Source organism: Desmodus rotundus, chromosome 5, assembly GCF_022682495.2.
Source record: "Desmodus rotundus isolate HL8 chromosome 5, HLdesRot8A.1, whole genome shotgun sequence".
Taxonomy (NCBI): Eukaryota; Metazoa; Chordata; class Mammalia; order Chiroptera; family Phyllostomidae; genus Desmodus; species Desmodus rotundus.
Genome location: NC_071391.1, coordinates 117,620,170 through 117,647,040, shown reverse-complemented (window position 1 = coordinate 117,647,040; position 26,871 = coordinate 117,620,170). Strand labels below are relative to the sequence as shown.

The 26,871-nt window shown below is 40.9% G+C and overlaps 1 protein-coding gene across 17 annotated transcripts in view; it reads left to right on the top strand.

Annotated features, from left to right (window-relative positions):
- AAK1 (AP2 associated kinase 1) overlaps window positions 1–26,592 on the top strand; it is a 168,640-nt gene extending 142,048 nt beyond the window's left edge. For 5 of the 17 annotated variants that reach the window (XM_053925542.1, XM_053925546.1, XM_053925545.1 and 2 more), the window contains 5 exons: window positions 4,819–4,920; window positions 5,955–6,056; window positions 7,622–7,732; window positions 9,281–9,391; window positions 19,866–26,592. In XM_053925542.1, the coding sequence (XP_053781517.1) occupies window positions 4,819–4,920; window positions 5,955–6,056; window positions 7,622–7,732; window positions 9,281–9,391; window positions 19,866–20,995 (1,556 nt within the window). In that variant the 3' untranslated portion in view covers window positions 20,996–26,592. Of the gene's footprint in view, window positions 1–4,818; window positions 4,921–5,954; window positions 6,057–7,621; window positions 7,733–9,280; window positions 9,392–10,275; window positions 19,006–19,865 lie in introns of all 17 variants that reach the window. The other 12 variants (XR_008426988.1, XR_008426986.1, XR_008426985.1 and 9 more) reach the window with 8 other exon arrangements.
- The last annotated feature ends 279 nt before the right edge of the window (window positions 26,593–26,871 follow it).

Here is a 26,871-nt window from a genome sequence, read left to right as displayed (position 1 = left end):
CTGCTCTCCTGGCTGTGCCTGTGGGGGCTGTTTGCATGTTGAAGAGCATGTGTAGTCAGCTCTGCATTTTCCAAACCCTGCTGCCTTGGGGCCAGTCACCCTACCTCCTGCCTGTGTTACTGAGGTGCCCTCCAGTACCCTGCCCTGTGCTTCTCACCGGTTCAGATCTCCATGTTCATCTCTAGGCAGCCCATCTGCTCAGTAACCGGTTCCTGCTTCCTACTCTTTCCATTCATGTTGGATGATTGACATCTACAGGTATATGGGACCTTTAAGTTTATCTCATTTTATCAATAAGAAAACTTAGACCCAGAGAAAGAAAATGGCCAAAGTGTCATAAAAACTCAGTGCAGAACCCAGGCCTCTCGTTTTAGCACCTTTTCTTCCTCTATCAGACCAGGCTGCCTCCTTCTCACATTTCACTCTGATGCCAAGGTTTGGGAGTGAAAATGGAACTCCACCCATTTTCAGGTCTCAGTGATTTGGTGATCCTTCATCTAGTCCTAAAAGAGAAGTTAATCTCCTTTTATGTAACAAGCATTTATTATTGTATACACACATATATATATTAATTCTGATAAATATGCCCATTAATTTCTGACAACCCTTTCAAGTAGTTTTATCTTCTATTTACAAATGAAAACTGATGCCTAGAAAAATTAGGTAACTAACTTAAATTCAGGCTTTTTTACTCTTTCATGTTGCTTATTTATTTTGGGGGATTTTGCAGACGCCAGCTAAAGTCCCCCAAAATGTACAGCATCACAACAAAAGATTAAATGATATCCTCTTTTAGTCCAGGAGTTCTCCCCAACACATACACAACACATATTTAGATTCTGCAGCTCGTTTTCAGAACATCAGAGTCCGCCTCAGAACTGGACCGTTTTTCTTCTGTCCGCAGTTGCCCGCTGCTTTTCACATAATGGGATGTGATGGGGTCACGTACTTGTGACACTAACACAAAGGAAACGGGAAACTTGGCAAATGTTTCTTAGGAAGATAAAAACATTACAAAATGTAATTAATGAGTTATTTCTGGGTTTTATTGGTCTGTCACCTTGTATCATTGAGAATCAGAGTGTGAGTCTGTATATTTCAGTGTGAACTGACCCAGAAGATGGGTTTTGCTTTTGTATCCAGAGAAGCATTTCCCACGATTCATGTAAAATTTTACAAAGTCTCTGTTCATTACATATCAACAAGTTGTGATATGCCGATGCAGAACTTGATCGAGGGTTTGGACCTTAAAGAACTCTTCCAGCACAGTTTCCTAAGTTCACCTCCCTCTTCTCTGCACTGTTCTTCTCCCCTACCCCACCATGGCCTCAGAGCCTTCTTATAAAACTGTAACAGAAGGGACAGAATTCATAAAATGAAGGACGTCAAGGCCAGCCCTTGACGCGCACGGGAGGCCTCCAGGTTGTGATCTGTAGGCTGTCAGCCTCCAGTAGCCTTTCCTCCTTCTGCCTCCCTTTACTGCTGTCCTCAAGTTCTTCGTTTTCAGTGACCCAAAAGAACCCATGATAGCTTTCAATGTGGCCTCTTCTAAGAGTCTTTTAAAGCAACCAAGGTGTTAGTTAAACAAAGGAATGAACCCTCAGGGCATAGAAGATCTGGGCCCTGCTGCCTCTGTGGTGTGTTTGCAGTGAGCTCCTGGGCAGCTAGTTTTGCCTTTCTTAAGCTTTTTTCTGCATCTGTAAACATGAAGGCTGATTGGATAAGATTCAAGGTTTCTTCCAGCGCCAACGTGTCTTTTACAACTTCACTGTTGTTCATGGGACTCTGTCTGTGTGAAGGTCGTTCCTCCTGTGTAAACGGAGATAGGCAGACCCTGTACGCAGCATGTGGAAGTCCCATCCAGGCTCTACCATGTTCCATCGATGACTTGGGGAAGTCACATATTCTCACAGTCTCTGATCTCCGTTCTCCTCAACTCTGTAGTATTTCCAAACGCAGGGTTTTTTGTGAATGATGAATGAAAATGCGTGACATTGAACTCTCCAAATGTGAGAATGAATGTTGTTATAATGGTGCCTGGGGACCAGCACAGAGAGCCTTTTCCTACTTCCAGAGTACTGGGAGTGAAAGAAGCTGTTTTCGCACATGCCATCCACCTTCGGATGCTGTCGCCTCGTACCCTCACTGTTAGTTTTCTGCCTGGTATTACTTTGTCCTCTGCCCCGCCCTGCCACCGTTCCAGTATTTGAGTATTCCCAAGCAGCAGTGACCAAACAGATTACCTATGCGAGTAGCCTGGTACTTTGAGGTTCAGTCAGAAAACAAGCCTCCCAAAACTTGGCATCTTACCCCCTCCCCACTCCATTTCATCTCACCGCACAACCCATGTACAACATCATGCACGCATGTACTTTTTAACCCTCTTGCATACTTTTTCGCTAATGGCTAATAAAACAATGAGATTCTTGTTGAAGTACTTATTTCCAGTTGATCCCCTATTGTCCCCACATCCCCAGTGAAACCATAAGACAGAGGCGTGACTAGAGGGAACCAAGAACTGGGGATACAGAGACTAGTAAGACATCTTCCCTGCCTTCAGTCATGACGTAAGGACTGCAAGAGCAGTGAGCGCAGAGTGCTCTGGAAGCTTCCTACAGTGTGGCCGGGGAGGGGCAGTACTTTGAGGAGATGATGATATTTAAGTGACCAATACAGAAAGGTATGGAGAGGTTTCTCCATTGGACAGTTGAGGGGGTCGCGTCAGAAGGTGAAGGAACTACCCCAGGGTTACAAGGAGAGCGGCCAGAATTCAGGCTCTGGAAGAATGCTAGCCTGAGGTTTGGCACCAAGATAAACTGTTGTATGCAAAACAAGCAAGTGGTTTTGGGTCTTTTTATCCAAGGCTTTACAAGACTGCAAATACATGAGAGCTAAAAGTGAAAGGAGCTTCACTTTTAAGTGAGAGAAGCTTTGAGGAGGATAAGACAAAAACTAATGTTCAGAATAAAATATTAGACTCTTGGGGGAAGCCATCTTATTTTTACCTATATGCTGAAAATTGTCAAAGATATTTTAACTTATTTTTAATAATAAAATGTCACGTACAATTCCAGATTAATGCTGATGTGATTATGCGGTATACATAGTTTGTGCCCTGGGGTTTTCCCGTTACTGAGAAGCATCTTTTTTAATTCCTTTCTTCCATATAAATGAGGTGTAAGTGAGAAATGTAGCATATTATCATTTAACTCAGACAGCTACATGCCATACACTCCAAAGGTAGTTGATTGGCTTCACATTTAAAAGTGTCTTTTTCTGCAGTGTGTTAATTCTACCAAAACAAATTATCTTTCCAAGACACTAGAATTCATTATTTTGTTTCATCTCTGTAGTTATAGCTCACCTAACTTACAAATCACCTAAAATTTGGTTTCTGTCCCTCAGTCAATATCAATTTAGCCTTTACTTATCTCAATTCCAATGGCCCAGAAGAATAGATTAATTTAACGTTATATACACATACTTGAACTTTAAGTCACTTCTTTTTCTCTAACGCCTACTTTTAGTTTTATCTTAATGGCATTTTATTTCGGTGATAGAAAAAACATTGTTGATGGGCCTTTAACTGGTCGAGTTATAGAATTTATGTGGCCTCAGTACCCTTATAAACAAAAGGAAGTATGAGCTCTTAATTCTCTTCTTTCTGTACAATTCTGTGATTTATTCTTTTGTTTCAAGTTAATCCTCTACCTTTAATAGGTTAAAGGTAAGTGGGTAGTTATTCATGGATCAGGACTAAAGGAACTATTTTGGAAGAAATCTTAATGTGTACACATTATCACACATTAAGTTACGGGTGTGACAAATCTGGTGGCTTCTGTTGTCCGTTTATTTCTTAATCAAAAGTAATCCATCTGCAGACTTAAGTGACTGTTGTGAGATTGAACCTGTAATAAGAGTTCCAGCATGTCACAGACTCTCAGTTGGCAGACAGTAAGTGATTGTTGAAGTTAACTTAGGCATGGTTTATTATATCCTTTTGGTGAGTTATAAACCATTTCTAAGTGCAAGTTAACAAAAAGAGAGAGAGAGAGAGATTCAAAACTAAACCCAGGAAAAGATATGAATACACAAAGACATACGCATATGTTTGTGGCAGCTTTGTGTTTAACAGCTAAGAATTGGAAACAAATATCCATCCACTAGTGAATGAATCAACAACATGTACATTCATCCAGTGGAACACCACTCAGCAATAAAACAGAACAAACTACTGATGCATGCCACGACGGAGAGCAGTCTCAGAAGCATCATGGTAAATGAAGAACCCCCGACAGAAAAGACTGAATGCTGTGTGGTTCCATTTATAGGAAATCCTAGAAAAGGCAAAACTGTCAGGACAGAAAGCAGATCAGCTGTTGCCAGGGCCTGGGGGTGAGAGGAAGGCGTTGATTAGGAAGGGGCACAAGGGTACTTTCTGGGGTAATGGGAATGTTTTCCATCATTATTTCGGTGGTACGTATATGTATATGGACATTTGTTAAAATTCATCAAATTATATACTTAAAATTGATGATTTTTATTCAGTATAACTTACACCTTTAATTTAAAAACAAACAAACCCAGGGCAGCACTTTGAATGCCTTACAGAGTGACTACTTCAATTAGGGAAATAACCATTTTTAAACTTCAGACTTTGAATGCCTATTTTTAGCAAGACAGTAACATTATTTTTATGATGAATCCACACAGAATTTTGAACCCTAAAGTGTATTTGCATAGAAAATGGAAAATGATCAGCTTGCTTTAATATCTCATTGCATTTTTGCTTTCTCTTTACCTCTCTGCCCAACCTAGAAAAGCTAATTGAGGGACTCAAATCTCCTGACACTTCTCTTCTGCTCCCTGACCTCTTGCCTATGACAGATCCTTTCGGTAGCACTTCCGATGCTGCAATTGGTAAAGTCGCCATTTCTGTTTCTTCTGTAATGCATGGTGTGTGTGTCTATTTCAAGAATGATAACTGGTAACAGATCCCTACTGAATAGCCATGGCGAGGAGTGGAAATGCCACCAAACCTTCTGGTGTTAGATGATGCCTTGTGCTAACCCAGAAACCAAGACTATTTAATCTCCTTTGTTAGCATGTCAAGTGAAGCATTTTCCCTGCCTTCCAGCTGCACACCACTGTTATTTTTGCTTTTCTTGTTATCCTGAGATTTCTAGAGTGATGTCTTATGAATGATGAGGAATGCGGGAAAATTCACATTTAATTACAAACGCTTCATGGAAAAAGTTTCAAGCTGGACCTTACCTTTAGCACATTCTTCTTTAGAAGGCCTCTGTATGTGCCAGGTATCAGCAACTGAAAAAAACATGTGCCTGGCGGTGAAGCTTCAGGCTTAGAATCCAGGGGAGGGGCTTGGTCTGCTTGACCTAACATTTCTCTGTGCTCCAACTGCAAGGCCAGGCAACACCTACAAAATGCCCGGGACCCCTCTACTCCAGGGGCATGAAGTTCTAGAACTCAGAGAGGCCGTGACACTACGGAGAGCTGGGCCGCTAGCTGGGGGATGTCTCACAGTGCAGAATACCTCCCAGCTACATCATGGGATGGTATTTGAGATGGACTAATGGCCTTTGCCAGCCACAGAGGTTGTGAAAGGCTCCCAAGTTTGTCCTTAAGGAAAGCAGAATTACCAGGAGATATTAAGGTGCCTTTCAGTCTGTGTCTTCTGATGTGGAAGAGATCTCCTGGTGGCTCACATTCTGCATTTATCTATAAAAGCTGAGGCTAGCCACAGTGGCTAACTTTGCACAGGCATGCCCAATCGGTGAAGCCCAGACACTCAAAGCAGCAGAGATAAAGTAACTTACTGCGCTTCCATCTCACCTGACACTGACATTTGAGAGACCTTCACAGAATTGTCTGAAGACCCTCTGATTACCTGCCCTTGATCCTTTTTCTCCCTTTTTAATGCTCTGTTACAAAAGAAAAAGCTGATGTTGCTGTTGAGAGTCTCATACCAGGACTGGAACCCCCGGTGCCCCAGCGCCTCCCATCTCAGACGGAATCCGTGACCTCAAACTGCACAGGTCAGTCAGGATTGTCTGCAGCGGTGGGTCGGTCGGTGTGGTGAGCCCTTAGAGCTGGTCTTTCCACCCGAGACCGGCGGTCCTGGGCTTAGTTTGCAGCCTGGTTAGTTCCTCCCAGAAGGGATGCCCTGTATTGGTATAACCCCAGCTTCTAGATTTTGAGTGATGTGTTTCCTCGCTAAGAAGGGGAGTATTTTTTGGAGCCATGTTCTTTGTAGAGTGATCCCTAGCTTTTGCTGATTACAGTCTTTCTTTATTCAAGATCTTTTCACTGGTGGCAGATTCCTTCCATCTCATTAATTAAAGAACTGTCCTGAGCTGTAACTCCTTACAGTTAAGGATGCCCGTAACTCCTGCAGGTTACTGAGCAGTCTTTCCCCCTCACAGTGGTTCTCTGACACTCCTGTTCTACTGTAGATCCTATTCCTAGCACAGTGCTTTAGTTGTTTATAGGGGATTTGCTGTTAAATTGTAGGCCAAGTTGAAATCTTTCCTGGTCCCAGCATTACCGTTACCCTAATTTCAAAGTTCTCTTAGTAAAATTCCTTAACTGCCCATAAATACAGATTTAATAACCTTCATCTCTTTTAAGTCCATAATTACCTCGATAAAAGTGTCTGATTTCCGAACTTAGAAACAATTAGGAATCTAGGAATTATAAAAATTAACTCATCCAGGTTAAAAAAAGTGAGCACCGAAGAACATATGGTTTCTTTTCCTTGTGCTTACTTGGCTGTTTTCTCCTAGAGAACTTTCCAGAAAATAATTCATGTGTTAAAATACTCGTCTTCCTTCTGTTCTTGAAAAACAAATTATGTGTTCAAAGGAGCAATTCAAGTTTATACTAGTAAGAGGCGAGATCATTCTAGTTTGAATAGGAATCTGACCGAGTTTTAGAAAGTATTGTTTAACCACTAATAGTAAACCAGGGACAACCCCCTTCTAGTCATATTGGACATCTCATCCTGTAGTAACTTTTCCATGAGTGTGTAGGGAAAGTTGAAGTGAAACTCTTTTCTTTTTTCACAAAAAGATTTTATTTATTCATTTTTAAGAGATGTGAAGGGAGGGAGAAAGAGACACATCAATGTAAGAAAGTAACATCGATTGGTTGCCTCTCGTACATGCCCCGATCAGGGACCAAACCCACAACCCAGGTATGTGCCCAACCAGGAATCAAATCAGTGACCTTTCCCTTTGCGGGATGATGCCCAACCAACTGAGCCGCGCTGGTCAGGGCTAAGTGAAACTCTTTAGTTGCAAAGTTCTTTTTCCCAAATGGCATTTTATTGGAATCCAAATCACATACTTGCTTATCTAGCCACGCCTGAGCAAAAAGTTCTTCCCTTTTTATATATTAAGGTTAAGAGGAATCTAGAAATACACATCTCTAGAGATGAAATCCAGAGTGCTTAACATGTTTCTTTTAGTTTTCTTTCTCCTGCCTTGGCTTGTATGTGTGACATGTAAATGCAGTGACTAAGGCGAAGGTCTAATCCCATGATGTTGTTGTGTGTGCCATTTAATGCCATCACTGACCTGGGACGCTGTTAATCTGGACTCAGATTCTCTCACCGGGGAAGATTCCCTGATCGATTGCTCTCTGCTTTCTAACCCCACTACTGACCTTCTGGAAGAGTTTGCCCCCATAGCGATCTCTGCTCCAACCCATAAAGGTAATGCTCTCTTCTTCTTGGGCCCACATGTAACCATCGTGGAGATCTGAATAACTGAACGTTTTCCTTACCAAAAGTCTTTGCTAGTGACGTGTTTTAACCACTTCCTTCGGTGGAAAACTTGAGTTTGTGTTCTCAGCCACTATGTCATGGTCCCTCTCAGAAATAATATTTTATAAGGCTTAGACAACAGAGTGGTGGAGGTGTTACTGCCTGGCAGTCTCGTGGAATACAGATATTCCATGTGATCTAGGAAAGACAGAGCTGCATACCTTTGAAGGCAACTCAAGTAGGTGGTTGAGTTGATTAGCCACTGACTGTAACTATTAATATGATAGTTGTTGGCCTTAAAACTTTAAAATGGTTCATCAAATATGATGTAAAAATTTTGGATAGTGATAAATAGGCATCATTCCTCAAAAGTCACTCCTCAAAAAATTGAATTTGTAAAAGTTTTTAATTTTAGTTAATATTTGATTACTCAGTTTCTTTTTTTAATCTACCATTTTCACTTCTTAGGTTACTACTGGTTTATAATTTTGGACAGACGTAGCTTGCATTGATTTCTATTCAGTGAGTAGTTTGCGAAAGTGACGGGCACAATGCCTGGCTTACTGTGCGCAGGCATTCACTAAACTTCTTTCTGGGCTAGGGTCACGGACGTGGTTTTCTAGAAGGAGCAAATACTTAGAAAAGGAAGTTTAGAAGTCCTCTCTACAGGGAATTCAAAAACGAAGCCTCCCCAAGATGACTGAAAAATAATTAGCCTGTGGTTTGTGGTAGTTATAGTTGAGCTTTTGTTTTTCCCTTTTATGGCATTAAAATGATTTATGTTTTTATAGAGCATGTAGAAGGAAGTTACCTGTTAACCAGGCATGTCTGACAGGAGTGTGTCAGCGGCAGTGTGTAATTACAGAGGAGCACTACTTGCAAAATAGGTGCTCAGCTAGCAATTGGTGGTAAGATAGCCTTAATTAGGAGGAAGAAGAATATTCTAACAAGCTTCTGCTGGAAATCTCAGTGCATGTGATGTCTTGAGGCATCAGTTATTTGAAAGTCTTTTTTCCCAATCAAAGGGCAGTGAGTCCTTCCTGAAGCATTTGTTTGCCTCGTATATAGCAGTTGCTTCCTAAAGAGAAACTACCCCAGCCCATGGTTTTCAGTTTCTCAAATATTGTTAGCCCTCTGTTTGCTCAGTAAAGAAGATAAATGACTAATTTCTGTGCTTTTGTGCATTGCTGACATTGAAGAAATACCTCCCAGTAACTGCAATTAATGGTCTTATAATGGTAGAGAGAATTCATCCTAGAGCCCTTCCCCTGCATCATTGATGAAAGTCTTAACTTGGCCAGCACTAAAGCATTTTTTAAAAATTTCCCTAAGTTTTCCAATTTTGCTACTTTTATTTCAACTCAGGAAAATAAGCATTTTCATCTTTAAAAATTGCAGTGATTGTACAGTTGGGAACTTTGTGCTTCTTACATGTTCTCTCCTTTGCTAATCTCTGCTTCTGTTGTTTCTGCTTGTGTACTTGCCTTCTGTGTTAAGCTGCAGAAGATAGTAATCTCATCTCAGGTTTTGATGTCCCTGAGGGCTCGGACAAGGTGGCAGAAGATGAGTTTGACCCTATTCCTGTATTGATAACCAAAAACCCACAAGGTAAGAAAGAGAGGATGGGGAAAGAGCCTGACATCAGTTCTCTACGAAAGGGTACTACTGTACCTAATCTAAAGGTGGGGGGAGCAACATTTAATGAAGGAAATTGGGGGTACTGACAATCGTTGTGGGCTGGATCAGTAGAGACAGATATACAGATAGAGAGAGAGATACTGATAGAGTTTATCTTAAAGCCTGACATGGTGGTTTTTTTAGAAAAGGAAAGTGTTTAATGTTGGACTAAAAGCTGGTTTTTACAAAGTATCAAGCCAAAGCAAAGTGATCTTTAAACCTGAAGGCATATGTCAAAAAATGCACTGAAGTTGTTTTTTTTTTTAATCACGATCAGAACAATTTGTAATAAATACTCTTCACAAAGAGATTAACAATGGTGCTTTGGTATAATCTGCATCTTTTGGACATTTGTGGAGCATACTTTTCCCTCTTTGATGGATTCAAATCATTTGAACATGCCACAAAACACTGAATTGCAAAGGACCATCTCTCTATATTTTTAAAACTTGTGTTTATTGCTGTAGTCTTGGAAACTTTTCTCTCCAAAGCAAAAAATACTGATTTAATACTCTATCAAGGAGATGACTCTATGTTGTCCAGAAGCTACTACAGCCAGCCCTTGTCAGGCAAAGCATACATTCATTTGAAAGGCACCCTGCCATCGGACGGCGTGTACGCAGTGCCTGAACCTTTTGTGGGAGGTGGTGGAAACCTAACTGGTGTTTAAAAACCAACATGTAAGGGTTTGCAGATGGAAACTGTTGCCTCTCTAAGGTTTTGTTTTGGTTTGGTTGTTTCTCCTTTGCTTACTCTGCACATCTAAACCTTAACCCTCTGTGTTTTGTACTGAATTCCTATCTCTCCACTTCCAGGTGGGCACTCTAGAAACAGCAGTGGGAGCTCTGAGTCCAGCCTTCCCAACCTAGCCAGGTCTTTACTGCTGGTGGATCAGCTCATAGACCTGTAGCCGTGACCCAGTAGCAGACGCAGTTCCGTAACCTTCATACCGTAATATACACTTTCATTACGGAATTATAAGAAAAATGATTTTTTAAAAAATCTGCAAATAAGGAGCCCTGTAGCCCTTATCTCCTGCCCCTTGCCTTCTCCTATAGAAATGATAAGGAAAGAAAATCACTTTGGCCCTCCAGATATTCCTTGGCCAGTTCCTCCCTGTTCGTTTGCTGTGTTTTCTCATTACCCTTCTTCAATAGCGTTATCTTAACTCAAGCACTAGATGCCATAAGCTTCACCTCTGCTGGAATCCACTCCACCAAAAGCTTAACTGTAACTGAAACTAGTGAATTGACACCTTTGCCTCATTCTTGCTAGGAATGGCCTCCCAAGTCAATCCTCCCAACCCCTGTCTCCTTTTGCCAGATGCTGATGAATGTGTTTCTCTGTTTTTGCTTTTTTATCCTGCTGCATTATTGTGAAGACGTGGCTTCTTCAGTCGGTCTTAACTCTAGGCAGTAGCCTGGAGACAGGTGTGTGGTTTGAGAAAGGGTAAAAATGACTGACTGATGGTATATCTTTGAAAAAAGAAAGTGAGCCCAGCTCTAGCCAACCAACTGTGACCTTGTTTGATCATAGACCTAGCCAAGGGATTTTACACCCCATGCAGCCTGCCCAGCATTCGTCCAGCATTCTGGCTTCCATTGAACCGCGATTTCTCAGATCTGGAGACGTGACTGCAAGTACTTGAGATCCTTGGATGAAATGTGTACATTATATAAACCCCAAGTATTGCCATTCCTTCTCATGTTAACCATCCCAAGCTGGGATCTCAGAATTAGACCAAAACAAGACAATGGTGGTAATATGATACCTTTTATTAGAAGACTTTTCACTGGGGAGGGGGGTTGAATACGGGAGGGGAAGGAATTGTAGCAGAAACAGATGTATTTTTCTTGTGATTTTTATTTTGAATCAAATATTGTAAATTGTGTATAAATGAAGATGCTGAATAGTTCTGTTTCCACTTGGCGTTTCAAGTCCGATATCAGGTGTCTGTACAGGGTTTTGATCTCTTTCCCTTGTATAACTTTACGCGGCAATCCTACAGTGTAACATATGGAATCATTTTGAGTAGACTTGTGTGTTGCTCTAAGCTTTCAGCAGGTCCTCTGTCTTTGTAGAATAAGCATGTTGTTTATTTTCAGATAATAAGAAATAAGTGTGCTGACAAGCTAGGCACAGTTTGATTCTGGGTACTTACCTTTCTTTGTCTCTGATGTTTGAATTGAAGGATGCAGCCAATGAAATATGTTCAGTTGGTTTTCCTTGGCTTCCTAGACTGAAAAATAAAGCCTAGTTCCCCACTAACCTTAGAATATTGTTCATAAAATAAATAAAGGACCCTGCGCTGACATAATAACAACATGCCTCATGGTCACCCTCTGTATATGTCCTTACTCATTTTAGGGTCTTTTTTCCTCACATGGAAAGCAGTTTTCCGACATCACCCTTTGAAAAGAGGTGGGCACAGAGAACCCCACTGTGGTTTTCTTCCTCGAGTGCCGTTTTCCATGATGAGAAGGGAAACTCTTAGTTGGTCAGATTTGTACAGATAAAATTCCAAGCCTACTTGTTTATTTCTCTATCTAGTACTTTTGTTTCTTCTTCCTCACACTTGCACTTTAAGGGGGAAAAAGAAAGTTGAAGAGCAACACCAGTGTGCAAAGCACTGCACTTTGGAGGTCAGGCTCTAACCTCAGCGGCGTGAGAGCAACTTTGAAAGGCATCAGAGGGAATTTTGAATCTCTCAGTCTTCCTTCTGATTTTAAATACTTCCCATGCCGGCTGAAACTAGATGAGCTTAGTAAAGGCCTCTATGAGGATAATGGATCATTTTCAAAATTGAGGGAGGCACATCCTTCCTGCTAAGGATTAAAAACGACATCTTTGAAGAGCTCTTCATGATTCAATAGCAGTGAAAATGGAACTTGGTTTGCCCCTTTATGGTCAGGAATATTATTGAAGATCAAAATTGTATTCTTTTTTCCTGGACATAGAAAGAATGTATAAATAATGAAGGAAATGTTTATTTTTAAATAAGAATAATGTTTTATGCTTATGTTTTCCAGTTTGATTTTTTTCATACATATGTGTTAGAAATATAATGAAATATCTAGTTTCTTGAAACCATGGAATGTACAGCTTAGAAATTAGGTGTCTCTAAGTTGTGCCTTTCATGTATTACCCTAATTGCATTGAGATGTATTATCTAGTGATCTGGCTCAATAAAATTTAATGTAGGCTGTTAATGAAAAGAACAAACTAGAAGCCAGAGACGGGATGAGAAAGCCTGAGGGAGATAATGACATTAAATGCTTTAGGAGTAGGGTCTCAAAGGGGATAACTATTTTTCTGTTAAGGAATAAAGTAAGTGAGCTGAGAAATGGAGCCTTTGATATATAGCATCATCCCTAAGCTAAAAGGACTTATTTGAGATGAATGTAGTGTGCTGGTGATCAATAGACCTATGGAACTATGGACTGGGCTATAAAAGGGACCTTAGAGATCATTCTCTGGTCCACCCATTTCATTTTGCAGGTGTAGGACCTGAGGCAGGGTAGTGAAGAAGAGGCCTGTGCAGGACAGACCCCCTGAGATCTTGCCTTGACCTTTGCTGGTCACTGTCTGAGTGACCTCAAGCAGGCACGTCACTTCCCAGAGCTACTGTTCTTATTCACACAATGATGGGTTTGGACTAGATGGTCTCTAAGATTATAGAATTCTAGGGTTCTAAGTATATATGATTATGCTTTGGGAGGACTATGAAGGATTTATATCTCCTGATGTTCTCCGATTATCTAATGTAGTTCTTACTATAGCAGCATTTACATTTTAGAGAATTATAATGGGCTTTTACTAACCTGCGTTGCTCTTTCATGGTTATCTGAATAGAGGCCTAAACATGAGAGACTTTTGGGTTGTCTTGAGTCAAAATGATCAACTATTGGCCAAAAGAGTGGAAAAAAGTATTATAAACAAAATCATTTCATCTTGAGAAAAATAGGTTCTTTTTTGTTTGTTTGTTTGTTCCCCCATAATTATTAGCAATCCAAGTTCTATAATTCTGTTTCAAAAAAGGAACATAGGTGTTCCTCTTTTAAATATTGCACGCACAAAGTACAACAAACAGTGTCAAATTTCAGTACTTTTAAAAATGTGTGATCAGTGATATACTAGATAAAAATGGACAAATACTGTAAGCATGTTTCCTTTTTTGAATTGGAGATCATATTTTCTAATTTATTTTTTATTTTTCAGTTATAGTTTGCATTCAGTATTATTCTGTTTTAGTTTCAAATGTACAGCAAAGTGTATGCATGTCATGTAAGCATATGTTTCTGATCTGCTCTTATTCTAACTGTGCAAGAATAGTAACTATACCAGAAGACATCACAATTAGGTTTTTTCCCCCTTTAGAGCATTCTAATTACTAGACTGCCAAATTCAAGTCCCAGTGTTTTTAAAAACATAGGCCTCACAGGAGATAAGGTTTAAGTGGTCACTTATAAATATGATTATAATTAATGATTACTTTAGCAGACATATCAGAATGCTGACATTTAATTGAGTATTGTCCCCTGGTTTTACTTGGGAAGCTAATACTTATTCTAATGATGCCTCCATCATTTAAGTTAGTTTTGAAACTGCTCTCCTTAGAAGTAACATCAAGGAAGGTGATAAAGTATAAGAAAATCAGCTGTATTCTTGTCTAAATTGGTATCACTTTCAGCCTGTGAAAATACATTGTCTTTCTTGATCTACTTTCCTCTACCGCTGTTTCCAAAAGCAAAATCACCGGCCTGAGATGAGGAGTAGTTTCTGTTGAAGATAGTAAAGAGAGTAATCCACAGAAAATTCCCAAAGAGAATCTTATAATGGAAAGTGACAATGGTCATTCTTAATTTCCTTGATATTCTGAACAAGGGAACATCTGTGGTTTTGCCTCTTTAGTATGGCTTAGAAAATGGAAAGGTACATATTTTAAAATGCCTCCAAAACAGGTTGTCACCTTGTTCAGTGTCATTTGGTAATGGACTTGGCTCTTCCTGAAATAGAATTATAGAACTTGGATTGCTAATAATTATAGGGGAACAAACAAACAAACAAACAAAGAAGAACCTATTTTTCTCAAGATGAAATGATTTTGTTTGTAATACTTTGTCCCACTGTTCTGGCTGAGAATTGACCATTTGGATTCAAACCAGCCCAGTCTTCCCCCAGCTCAGAAATGGGTTTGCCTTCAGCAGGGCTGTGGGCAGCAGGGGGCCTTTGGGGTTGACGTCATCGCAGCAGTGTGGAGGGATCTGAGTCCAGCCGAACAAATGCCCACTGTAGGTGCCTTGGGCCAAAGTAAAGTTTCCATGATGAAGTTTGCCTGTGAGCTCCATGAGTCTTTAACTTCTCGGTTTGTAAACATTAGCCAGATCCTGTAGCCACTAACTTGAGAGTTTGGAGATAAAAATGACAGGATAGCCTCATTTAAAAAAAAAAGTCAGGATTGCCCCAAATACTGAATTAAGCAAATTAGAAGCTGCCAAGCAGAACAGAGAAACACACTCACATGGATATTTGAAACGGAATCTTTGTAGAAACACTCCAGATATTATAAAGCTATCTTTTATTCCTGTTCAGAGACTGTACATTTGCCAACACAGAGTTAGCCTTTGCCTTGTCCATGCTAGTGATGTTCCTGGATGTGCTTGGGCTACCTGAGTCAGAATGAATCCCAATGGCCTCTATTTCAAGTAATCTGTCGCAAGATACTGTTTTGTTTCTCCTTGGTATCATTAAACCGAGGTGGGTCAGGGAGGTGTTTGGGTGATGCAGAGTTACCAAATGGCGGTGGTTGCTAGAATGGAGACACTTCCTTGGTTCCCACTTTGATGTAGTGTCTGACTGTCCTCTTTTCCTGCCAGTATTCCACTCTGCCCTATTGCACCACCCCCTGGTCACGTGGATGTGTATTTACCACAGGTCTTTATCCTGCTCTCCCCAAGAAGACAGAGCAAACCGAGGTACATGAAGCTATCTTATGCAGTAAAAATGTGAAATTTGAACATTGCTATACAAGTATTGTATAAAAAACAAGTCTGTAAACAAATTTCTTATGTAAACATACAAGGGAATAAAGACTTTTATCTGTTCAAACGGGAGCATTGATGTGCAGAGATGTAAATAACTTAAAATAGCTGTTGTTTTCCTGAGCTGAAAACCCACTTTTGCAAAAAGGATTTAAACACAGTGTTGAGTGACAGTAAGTGCCTGTGCACGAGGGGGGTGTGGACACTCGTGAGAGACATGCTGAGGACATTTTACTGAGTCACGGCTGCCCTGGCTTCTCCTTGTGGTCAGGGAGAGTAAAACCCCTGTGTGCCTGCATTTGACATGACCAGACACGGGGCTGTAAAATAGAGTACAGGTTTGCAGCTCTCCTCTGATTTAATCTTTAATATACCCAGGCCAGTTTAATAAAACATTTTATGTTGGCAACAGCAGTTTTATGCCCAGGGAGGAATCTCTCTCATTTAATTGCTCCTTTGGCTTGAGATGCACAGCATCACAAGCCAGGGTTGGCTCCCATCAAATCCCTTGTTCCCCCAGTCATGGGTTTTAATGCAACTACACAGCGTATGGTAGGACCAAATGCTCCATTTCATCATCTAAGCCAAAAGGTCATGGAAAGTATTAGTTTGATGTATATCTCTTGACTCCCTGATTTGGCTCCAGAGCGTGAATTGCAATTGGTGCTACATTACTAAAGTTCTTGTCAAGGGATATTTGCTTTTTACTTGCTAACTACATATATGAGTAGGTTTCTCAATACTCCCAAGTCTTCATTTTCAGTTTTTGGCAAGAATTGTGTCTTTGATACTCCCTATAAGTATTATGTAGTTTTATAGTATAGGGAAAAATAAAATTCTGGTTGTGCATGATATATTGTACTAACAAACATCCAGCCAGAAACTTAAGTCTTCAGATTTAGATTTTAATTTTTTTAGAAAGTACGTTGATGACCGTCATTATGTCTGTCTGATAAAATTTTCAGAATAAACCTTTCCAAAATCATTCAACACTACTCACTGCTTTGGAAGTTAATAGGGAGTTAGTAAGGATGGTTGCCAAGTTATCAACTACTTTTTAGAAATCTTTTCCCTGCTTTCTGAAGCATGTGAGCTCTTACTGAAATCTATATAACTTGGAGCCTCAAAATAGACTAAAATAGAGTTTCAAAACGTGTGCTTAACCTTAACTTGGCACACAATCCTACAGGAAAGCAAGAAAAAGAAACGTTTTCACTTGTTGTTTAATTTGATGCGATAAATCAAAATAAAAAGCCACATGACCCAGTTAGGGGAAATTAGAACAAAATGCCCTATCTGAGGCTTCATGGCACAGAAGACCCTTGTGCAGACTGCGAGGCCAGTCCTGGGCTTAAGCCCCTCCTCCCAGGAACAACTGTCAATCTCTATTGAGCTTTGTGGTCATAGGGTATCTGCCATGCATGCCATTGGTTACCAAAGGACCTGGACCAAAGCGTGAGGTCAAATTAGTATAAACCCTTCATTGCTAGTAGGCAGACTACTTCCAACATGTTTCCTGATAGTGTAAGGCTATCTTCATGTACAAGGACCGTTCACCCTGAAACCCTGTGCTTTCCCTACAAGAACACACTCATGTTCCAAAAAAGACCTCTAACTCCCAGCCAGACTTAGTGTCTTTCCTCTGGTTACAGTTCCTTAGAATCTCTCCTTCTCTTAACTACCTTGTTTCTTGTGCTGCCACCACTAAAATTCCTTGAGGGAGTATGGTTGTCTGCGCTTTTCCAAGACCACCAGCAACTTTTTGGTCCCCAGAGTGCCAGGCGCTGAGCCTCACAGCGGGTGTTTGCCCTCTGCCTTGGTCACACTGCGCCTCTTCTAAAAGAACGAACAGGCCAAGAGACTTGGCCTTCTCGGGAGAAACCTTTATATGTATTTTTCCAGTTCTAGATGCAGAGTCATACTAACAAAGACATGAAGTAGGTCTGGCCTTGTTTTGAAGGTTAGGTTTTCCCTTCAAGCCCAGTCTTACAGTATTTTTGTATGTGCATGATTTTAAAAGTTGCTGGAACTTTAAGTATGACTTTCCCATTACTCACCATGAAGGTCATAGAACAGGCTCCGAGTTGGCAGGCTTCCAGTTGACTTGACGAAGAACCCACTTTTTCACAGAGGTATTCTGGTGAGTTGGGCATGTTTTCCCATCCTGTCCAGCTCTGGGTATGGGCACCTTGCTTGGTACTCAGAGTTCTGGAAATACAGTCTAACACTGCAGGCATCCAAAGTGCCCAGGTTCTGTAGGTAGCTGCTTTTGGGTAATCTCTGCACACACATTAATTTCACCAAATTTAATTTAAATTTTCCAAAACCACTAAGTCCAGTCAAACTAGTGTTCATTCTCATTATTGGTCTATATGATGTCAGAGTCGGTCATTGGCTTGACTAAATTCTCCATTTTTTTTCCTAAGAGATATTTTGTTCTCCTACAGAAACAGCTTAATAGCCTCAACTTTCAGGGTAGTTTTAGAAGTTAAGAAATCGTGCCTTAGTTTCGGCAACTGAAAACTTCCTCCATCTGATGCCTGTTAGAAAATAGCTCAAGGAATTTGGGGGTCCTCTCATTCCACTTTGCTTGGCAAATCTTACCTTGGAAAACTTCTCTTCCCCCTGTCATTTGAATTTGCTCCCAGAAATCATCCTCTGGGAATCACTGTGACAGATCTAATATCAGTATACTATCCTGAGAGGTTAGGATTATGGCTTTTCACATACATTGCAAGGGAGAAGGTGAGAAGGTGTTTCATTTATTTCCTGTCCCTTGACCAATGCTATTGTATCATGCAAGTGCACATACTAAAGCTGTAACGCAAGGAGAAATTTATCCTCTTCAGAATCAACATACTCGTCAAATACTATTCAGAAAGCCATTTGGCACCAGCATAGTATTTCACCTAAAGGCTCTCATTTGGAATTCATCAAATGCATTTAAACTGTTAGAAAGGGAAATGGAAATGGGGGAAAACCACCTTTTTGTTTCTGGAAACAATGTTTAAGGTCAGAGCTATTTAAAAAGAAGCATGGCAAAAAAGTTATAGGATTCAGAAAAGCACAGTATTTTGGTACGGTCCCTAAAGTGTTCAGGACCCTCTCTACACCTCTCTTTACAGTGTGTTGTCTCTAAGTGACTGGTTTCCCAATAAACTGATTTTGATGCTGCTTCTGCTGTGTTCTGTGTGCTTAATTTAAGCAGAAATTTTAACCAGAGTTTCTGTGAGTTAATGGTTTGCACAGAAGAGAAGAGGGTTATGTGGGGAGGGGCTGATTGAATCACCTCTTAGCAGAGGTTCCAGGTCACCTGTAGAACCCAAATCATTGTACCAAATGTTCTTATCCTGGTGGGTTGGGAAACCCATGATGAAATGATACCTTTACCCCCAACCACCCTTTCTCTGGATTCTTCTTGCTTAGTTACATATGCCTTTTTCCTGCCCTTTTGCTAACATGTGCCCAATGACATACTTCTAACCTGCTAATATTTCTTGGAAGGTAAGCTCTCTTGCATTCTGATAATTGTCTATTTGATTTTAAAAGCCAGAGCACCCTGAGGCACTTCTACCTAGATAGAAATAGACTAGTATTTTAGAATTTGCAAATACTTCTGTAATTTCCCATGCATTACACTCTGCCTGCTTAAAGGACATTATGATGGATTCATTTAAGCAGAGGAAACCTTTGGTAACTTAGAAGACTGAAAACAAAATTCCAGAGCAACTCCAGCTGAAGTTGGAATGTAATATGACCTCGCTTACGTTTCCTCCCCTGATGAAGTGCCTTCAGTACTCCTGTGTGAGGCACTTCTGTGCTCTTCGAGCAGTGCTTATGATGCAATCCTCAAGTAAACTTGCATTCATCAAGCAGCCATGTTTTACCGCTTTTCGGGGACAAAAGAGGGGTGTGTCCTCAGAGTCTGGCCACATGTCAGATACTGAATTGAATTCGTCCCAGACAATATTTCTGCATACTCTGGAACCGTCATGGTACATGTGGAGACGCGTGACTGGGTTTGTTTTCATTCCATCCTGAGCCAGCGCCAGGTAGAGCAGGTGCCGGTGCCTAGCCCCGCGAGTAGGAGCATTGGTAGTTACGCTGAATGTCTGTGTGCCTAACATCTTCATTTCCTTTCCTGTACATTGTGCTTATCATGTTCCAAAATGTGAGACAGTGATTGGTTGTGTTCCAGTCTGTGTGCAGTTTCCTTGCCTGAATTTTATTTTTCTGTTTTTCCTTTTCCATTTTCAACATCTATTATTTGGTCCCACAATGTTACCACTGCGGGTTGGCCATTAAATGTTCCAAGGAGCATTGAACTGACCTACGCATTAATTCTGCATTTTGTGCTTTTCTAGGTCTCCAGAGAGAGCCCAATCCCTGTCCTGTAATAACTGTAGAGCACTTTAAAGAATCAACCGGTGTTAAAGGCCTTCCCCTGTATCCAGACCCCTCCAGAGTACCCGACACGAAAACTCAGAACAATTTAGAATCTGACTACTTGGCCAGAGATGGCCCTTCAAGCAACAGCTCGTTCCACAGCAGTGAAGAAGAAGGGACTGACCTCGAGGGGGACATGCTAGACTGCAGTGGGTCTCGACCTCTCCTCATGGAATCTGAAGACGAGGACGAGAGCTGCAAGCCTCTGCAGGGGAAGCTGGGAGCAGCTGTTCCATTCGCTCAGCCAGAAGCCTCTTCCGAGCAAGCAAAGGAAGTGCAAGGTGGAAGAAAGAACCAGTTTCAAGCCCTCATACAACCAACTGCTGATGGTGTCAGTGAGCCAGATGTTTTTGCCACGGCCCCCTTCAGGAGCTCAAGGGTTTCAGCTGACGAAATGGACATTTTCTCCAAAGCCCCATTTGTCTCCAAGGGCAGTGTGGCTCCTTCCCAGCCAGAGGAGGCAGACGTGTTCTTGAGAGCTCCTTTTACCAAAAAGAAAAGTATGGAGGAGTTAACAGTTGCCCAGAGCACCTCCCAGGAGTTGCCTGTGCAGGCCGGTCTTCTCAGTCAGACAGACGATGTCACTCTGCTCTCGGGCCTTGACAGACCAGTGTATGCCTCTGCCCGATCTCAGTATTCCATGGCTGGTTTTGTCCAACAATCCAATCTCCCCTCCCATTCTATACAAGCAGCAGACCATCTCGACAGCATCTCAGCCAGGAGATCCTCCCTGGAATCTGGGGGCCATCCTAATGACAGAAACAAAGGACTTCAGCCCCAGCAAGAAGCTATCTCGGGCCTCATGGCTGGCAAACCATTCCGCCCCCAGTCTTTATCCAAATACTCCCGTCACTATAGCCCAGAAGGTGAGCCAAGTCCTGAAGCCCAGCCCATTGCTGCCTACAAAATTGTTTCGCAAACCAACAAGCAGTCTATAGCCGGCTCTGTTTCCATCACATCCCTTTCCTCCAGGACTACAGAGCTGCCAGCTGCTGATCCTTTTGCTTTAGCACCATTTCCTTCTAAATCAGGCAAGCAGAAACCTTAAGAGCAATACCTGAGCCTTAGGCCTCTCTCTGTACCCCACCCTGAATAACCCACCACACCGCTCCCAGCTGAGCCTTCCTAACAAGAAATATATCAAGTTATCATCTTTTAGTTCCCTGGGTCAGAGCAGAATGTCAGTCAACAGACTCAAGTGCAAAACCCCTTTGAGTGTGCTCATTTCTTTTGTTTATATTGATTTCTGGACTTTCAGGCATTTCTATCTTCACCTCTACCCAGAACGTGGCTTTTTCCCCGCCCCCAGAAACTATTTAAATCCAGAAACACTTCACAAACCCAACCCCAAAGGGGCCATGTTACTGCTAGTTTTAATTCCTGCAGTCTTGTTGTGAGTCGTGTCCATTGAGGAATCAAGATCAGTCCTGCCAGGACTTGATTTAATACTCTTGAAAAGGGGCTATTTCTGGAAAGAGATGCAAGATGAAAATCCTGCATTTCGAGAGGAAGTGTGATCCTACAGATACAGTCATTCCTGTGAAACCAGCAGCTCTGGGATTCTCTGCATCTGTTTCTGAGCCTGCGCTAGCCAGGCCGGCCCTCAAGCACGGGTGCCTGTGGAGTTCAGTGTGTGCCAGATCTTTTCCTGTCTCTAAACACAAACAGAGGAGATGCCTGTGCTCGCATCTCACAGTGGGGAGCCTCCCCCACATCCACGCCGCTTTGCAAGTTCCTGAGTGCACGGGTCAGGCATTCACAGGAAGCATTTCTTTCTTTAGGATAATCCTGTCCCACCAGGCCTACCTCCACAATCACTCATTTGCTGGCATTTGTCTCCTGCACTAATTTACTTGAGCCCTTTTGTTATTTAGTTCTTTTCTCACGCAAAATTGATTTCATTGGCAGGTGTAGGAAAATCCTGCTGAGGCAGGTTTCAGAGTAGAGTTCTTTTCCTCCCCAGTTTTCTCTTTGTGATGAACAAATTCCATTTACCTGATGATGAGAAATTAATTATTTGTCTACATTTCCCCCGCAGAAAATATAAAAGAGCACCTTGTTACAGTTTCAAGCACTCAGTATATGGTCTTAGTAATTTTTAAAAGTACTTAAAAACCTGGGCCTGAGCACTCCATGTTGTCCTTACGGAATTAATTAATGATGAGAGGAGGCTACAAACTAGATTTGCTTATCTGTTTGTTCCAAAGCCTTGCCATCTTCCTCTACCACCTGCTGAGGAAATATAAATCTGAGACTGTAAATAAGTTTGTATGGGAGAATGGAAAAGAGCTGCATCTGTTAGCCAGGAAAACCTTTATTCTCCCTCCTCTTTAGATGTTGAAGTGAGCCAGATAGCTGACTGACTTGTGTTTTTGAAATGTCTTCTCTTTTGGAAAGGTCTGACTCATTCCTAGCTGTTTTCCTACCCTTTATTATTAGTGCCTTAAAATGAAATTTATGTCTCAATGGGAAAACTTCTGCTGAAGAAATTCAACTTGATGGGAAGAGTTGCTACACCATGTTTCAGTGTGAACGCTTCTGTGACTTATAGTAAATGTCAGGGAGTTTTTTCCCATTAGCTGGAGAAATTGAGGGAGTTGCTTACCAAACAAGATTAATGATTTAAGAATTCCTGGAAATTCGGCCAAGAATCAAGCCTGAAGGTCAAATTCTATTGCAGTTGATGAGGTGTGATAGTCTTAAATTTAAAGTTCATGGGTCCTGGCATTAAACTGTAAACAGCTGCTTTTTAAGACTTTCCCTATGTTTGTCTCCACCTATTTCAAATGTCCAGGTTAAAAGATAAATAATTGGCACTGATTCAGGGCTTCCAGCAATGGTTTTCCAACTGAGGTTTCTTTGTGCCAGAAACAAATGTCTTTCACTCTGTTAGATGCTAACTGTTAATTCTAAGAGGTTTCTTTCTCCCAATGATCATCTCTGACTTTTCCATGTAATAGTGGGTGCAAAATTATCTTTCAAGTGAATAGTTTTAGCTAATGCATGTGGAATTTTGCACCTTGAACCCTTCCCTTTGACATTATCAACTAAAGCTCCAAAGGCAGGAGCCAAGAGGATAGAAATACTCAGGAGAGTTTTCACCCCAAGTCAGAAACTCTTAAAAAGAAGGTCCTAATTCACTCTTCCAGGTATTCAGGATTACCTGTATAATGGCCCTGCAGAATGTTTTTCCTTTGGTTATTTGATCACATCCTCCTAATCAAGCAGCCGTTTTAGTTCTCAAAGATAAAATCAATAAAATGGTGGTGACTTTTGTTATGTAGTTGAATCATTTGTCAAGCATGGACTTGTAACATGTTTTTATTCTCCTGGAGACCTATGATGGTTGGAGACTCTACAAACCTTCTTTGGTTAGGAAATGTAAACACAAATTACTGTTGTATTCTTAGTGATACATGAAAATGTTTTGACTGTGGGAGGACATCAATTATTAGCTAATAACTAGTGAATTCAGCAATGATCTTTGGGTCATATAGGGTAAATGCATCATTGAAAGAAAATGTTCTTGCCGGAGGCCAGCCTGAATCTGGAAGTCTGGAAAACTTATTTTTAAGGGAATCAGGAGTGCTCAGGGAGCTTTGAATTGAATTAGTAGTAAATGCACCTTTCCAACAACTACACTGCAATAGGTTAACATTAAAAAGAAAAAGAAAATATATAGTCAACAAAATACTGCACTTCTTGTTTTGATTTGTTTCTTGTGTTACGTGCTGTGCACATCTGATGGGCAATGCAAGCGCGTGTTACCGTCCATTTCAGTGAAGTGCAGTGAGCCAGAACATATTTAGAATAAAGCATTGAATCACCACATGCACTGATGAGTTCTTAAATAATTCACATGAATTGACTAACAGGCACTATTGAAATACTGAATTTTCTTACGTGTGGTGAAAAATATTTAGCATATCTGTTCCTTGGGCTCACACACAGCCCTGAGCTCCAAATCCTTGTTAGACTGGGAAATGGAATGAACAAAATTCATTGCTAAAGCAGATGCTTGGCAGGACCTAAGGGAATCTAGGTCATAAACTCTTTCATTTGGGGCCCACTCATTGAGTTTAAATTTTCACATGTATAGGCTAGTGAGTATGTTTTTATATGCCCACATTCTGAGTTTAATTTGGCAACCAGATACTTGTTTCTAAACTTCAAGGAAAAATACCAGTATCTTATAATATAATTTAAGTTTTAGAATACATGTATATGAGTGTTTTCAGCATGTATATATGATGTTCAACAGACATTTCACTGATTTCAGTTTATTTAAAACAAGTGTAATTACCAGAGTGATCTGACAATAGAAATTCAATCATGCTGTATTTGATTCCATAAAGAAAAGTCATCAAAACCTAGATTCTATAATATGTATGAATTATATCAAACAGGAAACTTTATTATATAGGAAACTAGAGAAAGGTGAGATCAAACTCTCTAACAGGAAGGATACAATTTAAAAGTAAAATGGAGTCAGTTAGGTCCCTTTAATAAATCTTATTCTGTGTCTTTGGATTTGAATTGGAGAACACATGCCAGTCAACAGGAATGGCTGCTGTCTACACAGATGCAGTTTTGGGGAAAAAAACTGCAAAATGTTCTGAAAAATATGGAATCCAGATTACTTTGATTTAAGGGCCATAGGAGAGCCACTGAAGGTCCACGGCTTCTCAGGAGTCGGGAGCACCTTGTAAACGCCACAGCCACGTGCCGAGTTCTGATCCTCCAGTCCTGCCTGATGGAGCAAACGTGAAGATTTTAAATGAAATCATGTAATATAAAATCTTAGTTTTCTCAACGCCTTTGTCAACTGCTACTTGTAGTTTGTTGGGGTTTTTTGTTTGTTTGTTTTTGTTCCTTTTTGTGTGTAACCACCAGGACACTTGCAAACTTGTGACTTACGAAGTTCACTTGAGGAATTTCAAAATGCTTGAAAATAAAAAGTAGTGTCTGGTTGGGAATTGTTTTTGTGTTTTTGCTACAAAATAAGTTTGCTAGGTTGCTGAGAACAACAAGCCAGCTCAGCTTAGATGTGGGAGTTTACACTGGCAGTGTCTTGATTCCCAGATTGCCGCCTTGCTCTCTGACTTCCTGGTCCTATGGGCCTCCCACATGCAATGCCCAAGATCCCACCATTAAAACGCTGCCAGACAGCTCTTCCCTGCTCTTTCTTTACCTCTGCAAGTCTTCTTGGCTCATCTTCCTTATTTCTGTTCCCACTTCATTTCCTCACATGACATTCCCCTATTATAGCCATACCAATAAGTAGATAAGAGGTATGATTGATCATGTTAATTTTTATTTGCCTCCCTTTTTACTGTAAACAGTTTCTTCTTAAATTTCAGCTTAGCCTCACCACACTGGAATAACTCAGAGTAAGAATGAAATGGCTCACCTTCCCCATTTCGTACGGACTAGAAGAAAGGATGAAGAATCCCATCCTTACTCTGTGGAAACACAGCCCAGAGTGCCCTAGAATGCAGGGGCATTTATGTGTGAAGGGACTCCAGAAGAGCTTATAAAATAGCTAAATGTTAACCAACACTGGTGGCTCAGCCCGCTATTCCCATAACTTGTAATTACATGAGAGATTTAATCTTGAGCTAGTTCCCAGCAATCTCAATATGTGTGGCACTGTTGAGTTTATAGTAACAATGTTTTGTTCTTGAAATCAAATCAATGTTATTTGCATTGCAATAGAACCATATATGCACGTTAAAGGGATCTGTTTGATTCCTGTGGGCAAGGAATTGTGGAAATGGTATTTACCAGTATCAGCTGAAGTGAGACTTTGAGAGTGAAAGGTGATGTAGCTTTTCACTTAGAAATGGCAAATCAGTTGTATTCTCTTGAGTCTACCAAAGACTCCTGTTTGGGGAGTGTGAATGGAGTGTGCGTGTGCGTGTGCGTGCATGTGTGTATCCCATGCTTTCTGCCATGGTGTTAAGACCTCCTAATAAAGGCATCCAAAGAATACCAAGAGATGACAGTCTGTATTTGGCATAAGTAAATTTGGTTCCCTTTGCCAACAGCTCTCTGAGTAAGAACTAAAGTTCTTCTAGATAAAGGTGAGAAAAATCAGCCATTGCCTGAGCCTCATTTCCACAGTAAACATGCTCTTCCCATCCACAAGAATGAAACTCGGTAGGGTTTGTCCTGAACTCTTGGCTCATGTGTAGTGTTGGAAGGGACACAGTGACCACAACACCACAAGGCCCGCAAGATGTTACTTTGAAACAGCCCCTCTTTCAGTCTTTAGGGGCTAGAAACCAAATACAGGCCAAGGACCATGCTTATTCCACGCAGAAAAGGTGAAGTCCCTTAGCTGACTGCATTTTGAGTTGACTGAATGAGGAAGTCGGCTTAACTGTAAAGAACATTGAGGCCATCAGTCCTCAGAAAACAATACGTACCTGCAATCTCAATGGCTGGGAACATGGGGGAGGGAGGGGAAAAGACCATTATAAAGTCAATCTTAACAGTTTTTGCAATACCTCTTAATTGCAGACTATTTGCATTTATGTTATTGCACTCTGCGTGATCTATCTTATGTATCTGATAGTTTTATGAATAATTATTTGAGTTGTAAACTCCTATATACTTTATTAAAATGGACATAATTAAAATAAATGATTTACATTTTGTGTTATTTCTTATGTCATCTTCCTAGGATTGAAGAGCTCCATAAGCACCTTTCACCTTAGAACCAAGCCTAGTTTTACATTTTTAAGTTTCAAAGAACAACTTTTGGTTGGTTGCTTGCTTGCTTGCTTTCCAGTGCTGTCATTGTTACTTCCTGCAACCTACTTCCTATTTCAAATGTTATGTGGAGACATAAATGAAATAATGCAAGATAACTGAGCCATAAAGACTGAGCTGGGAAAACCACAGAGCTCCCTACTATGTAAA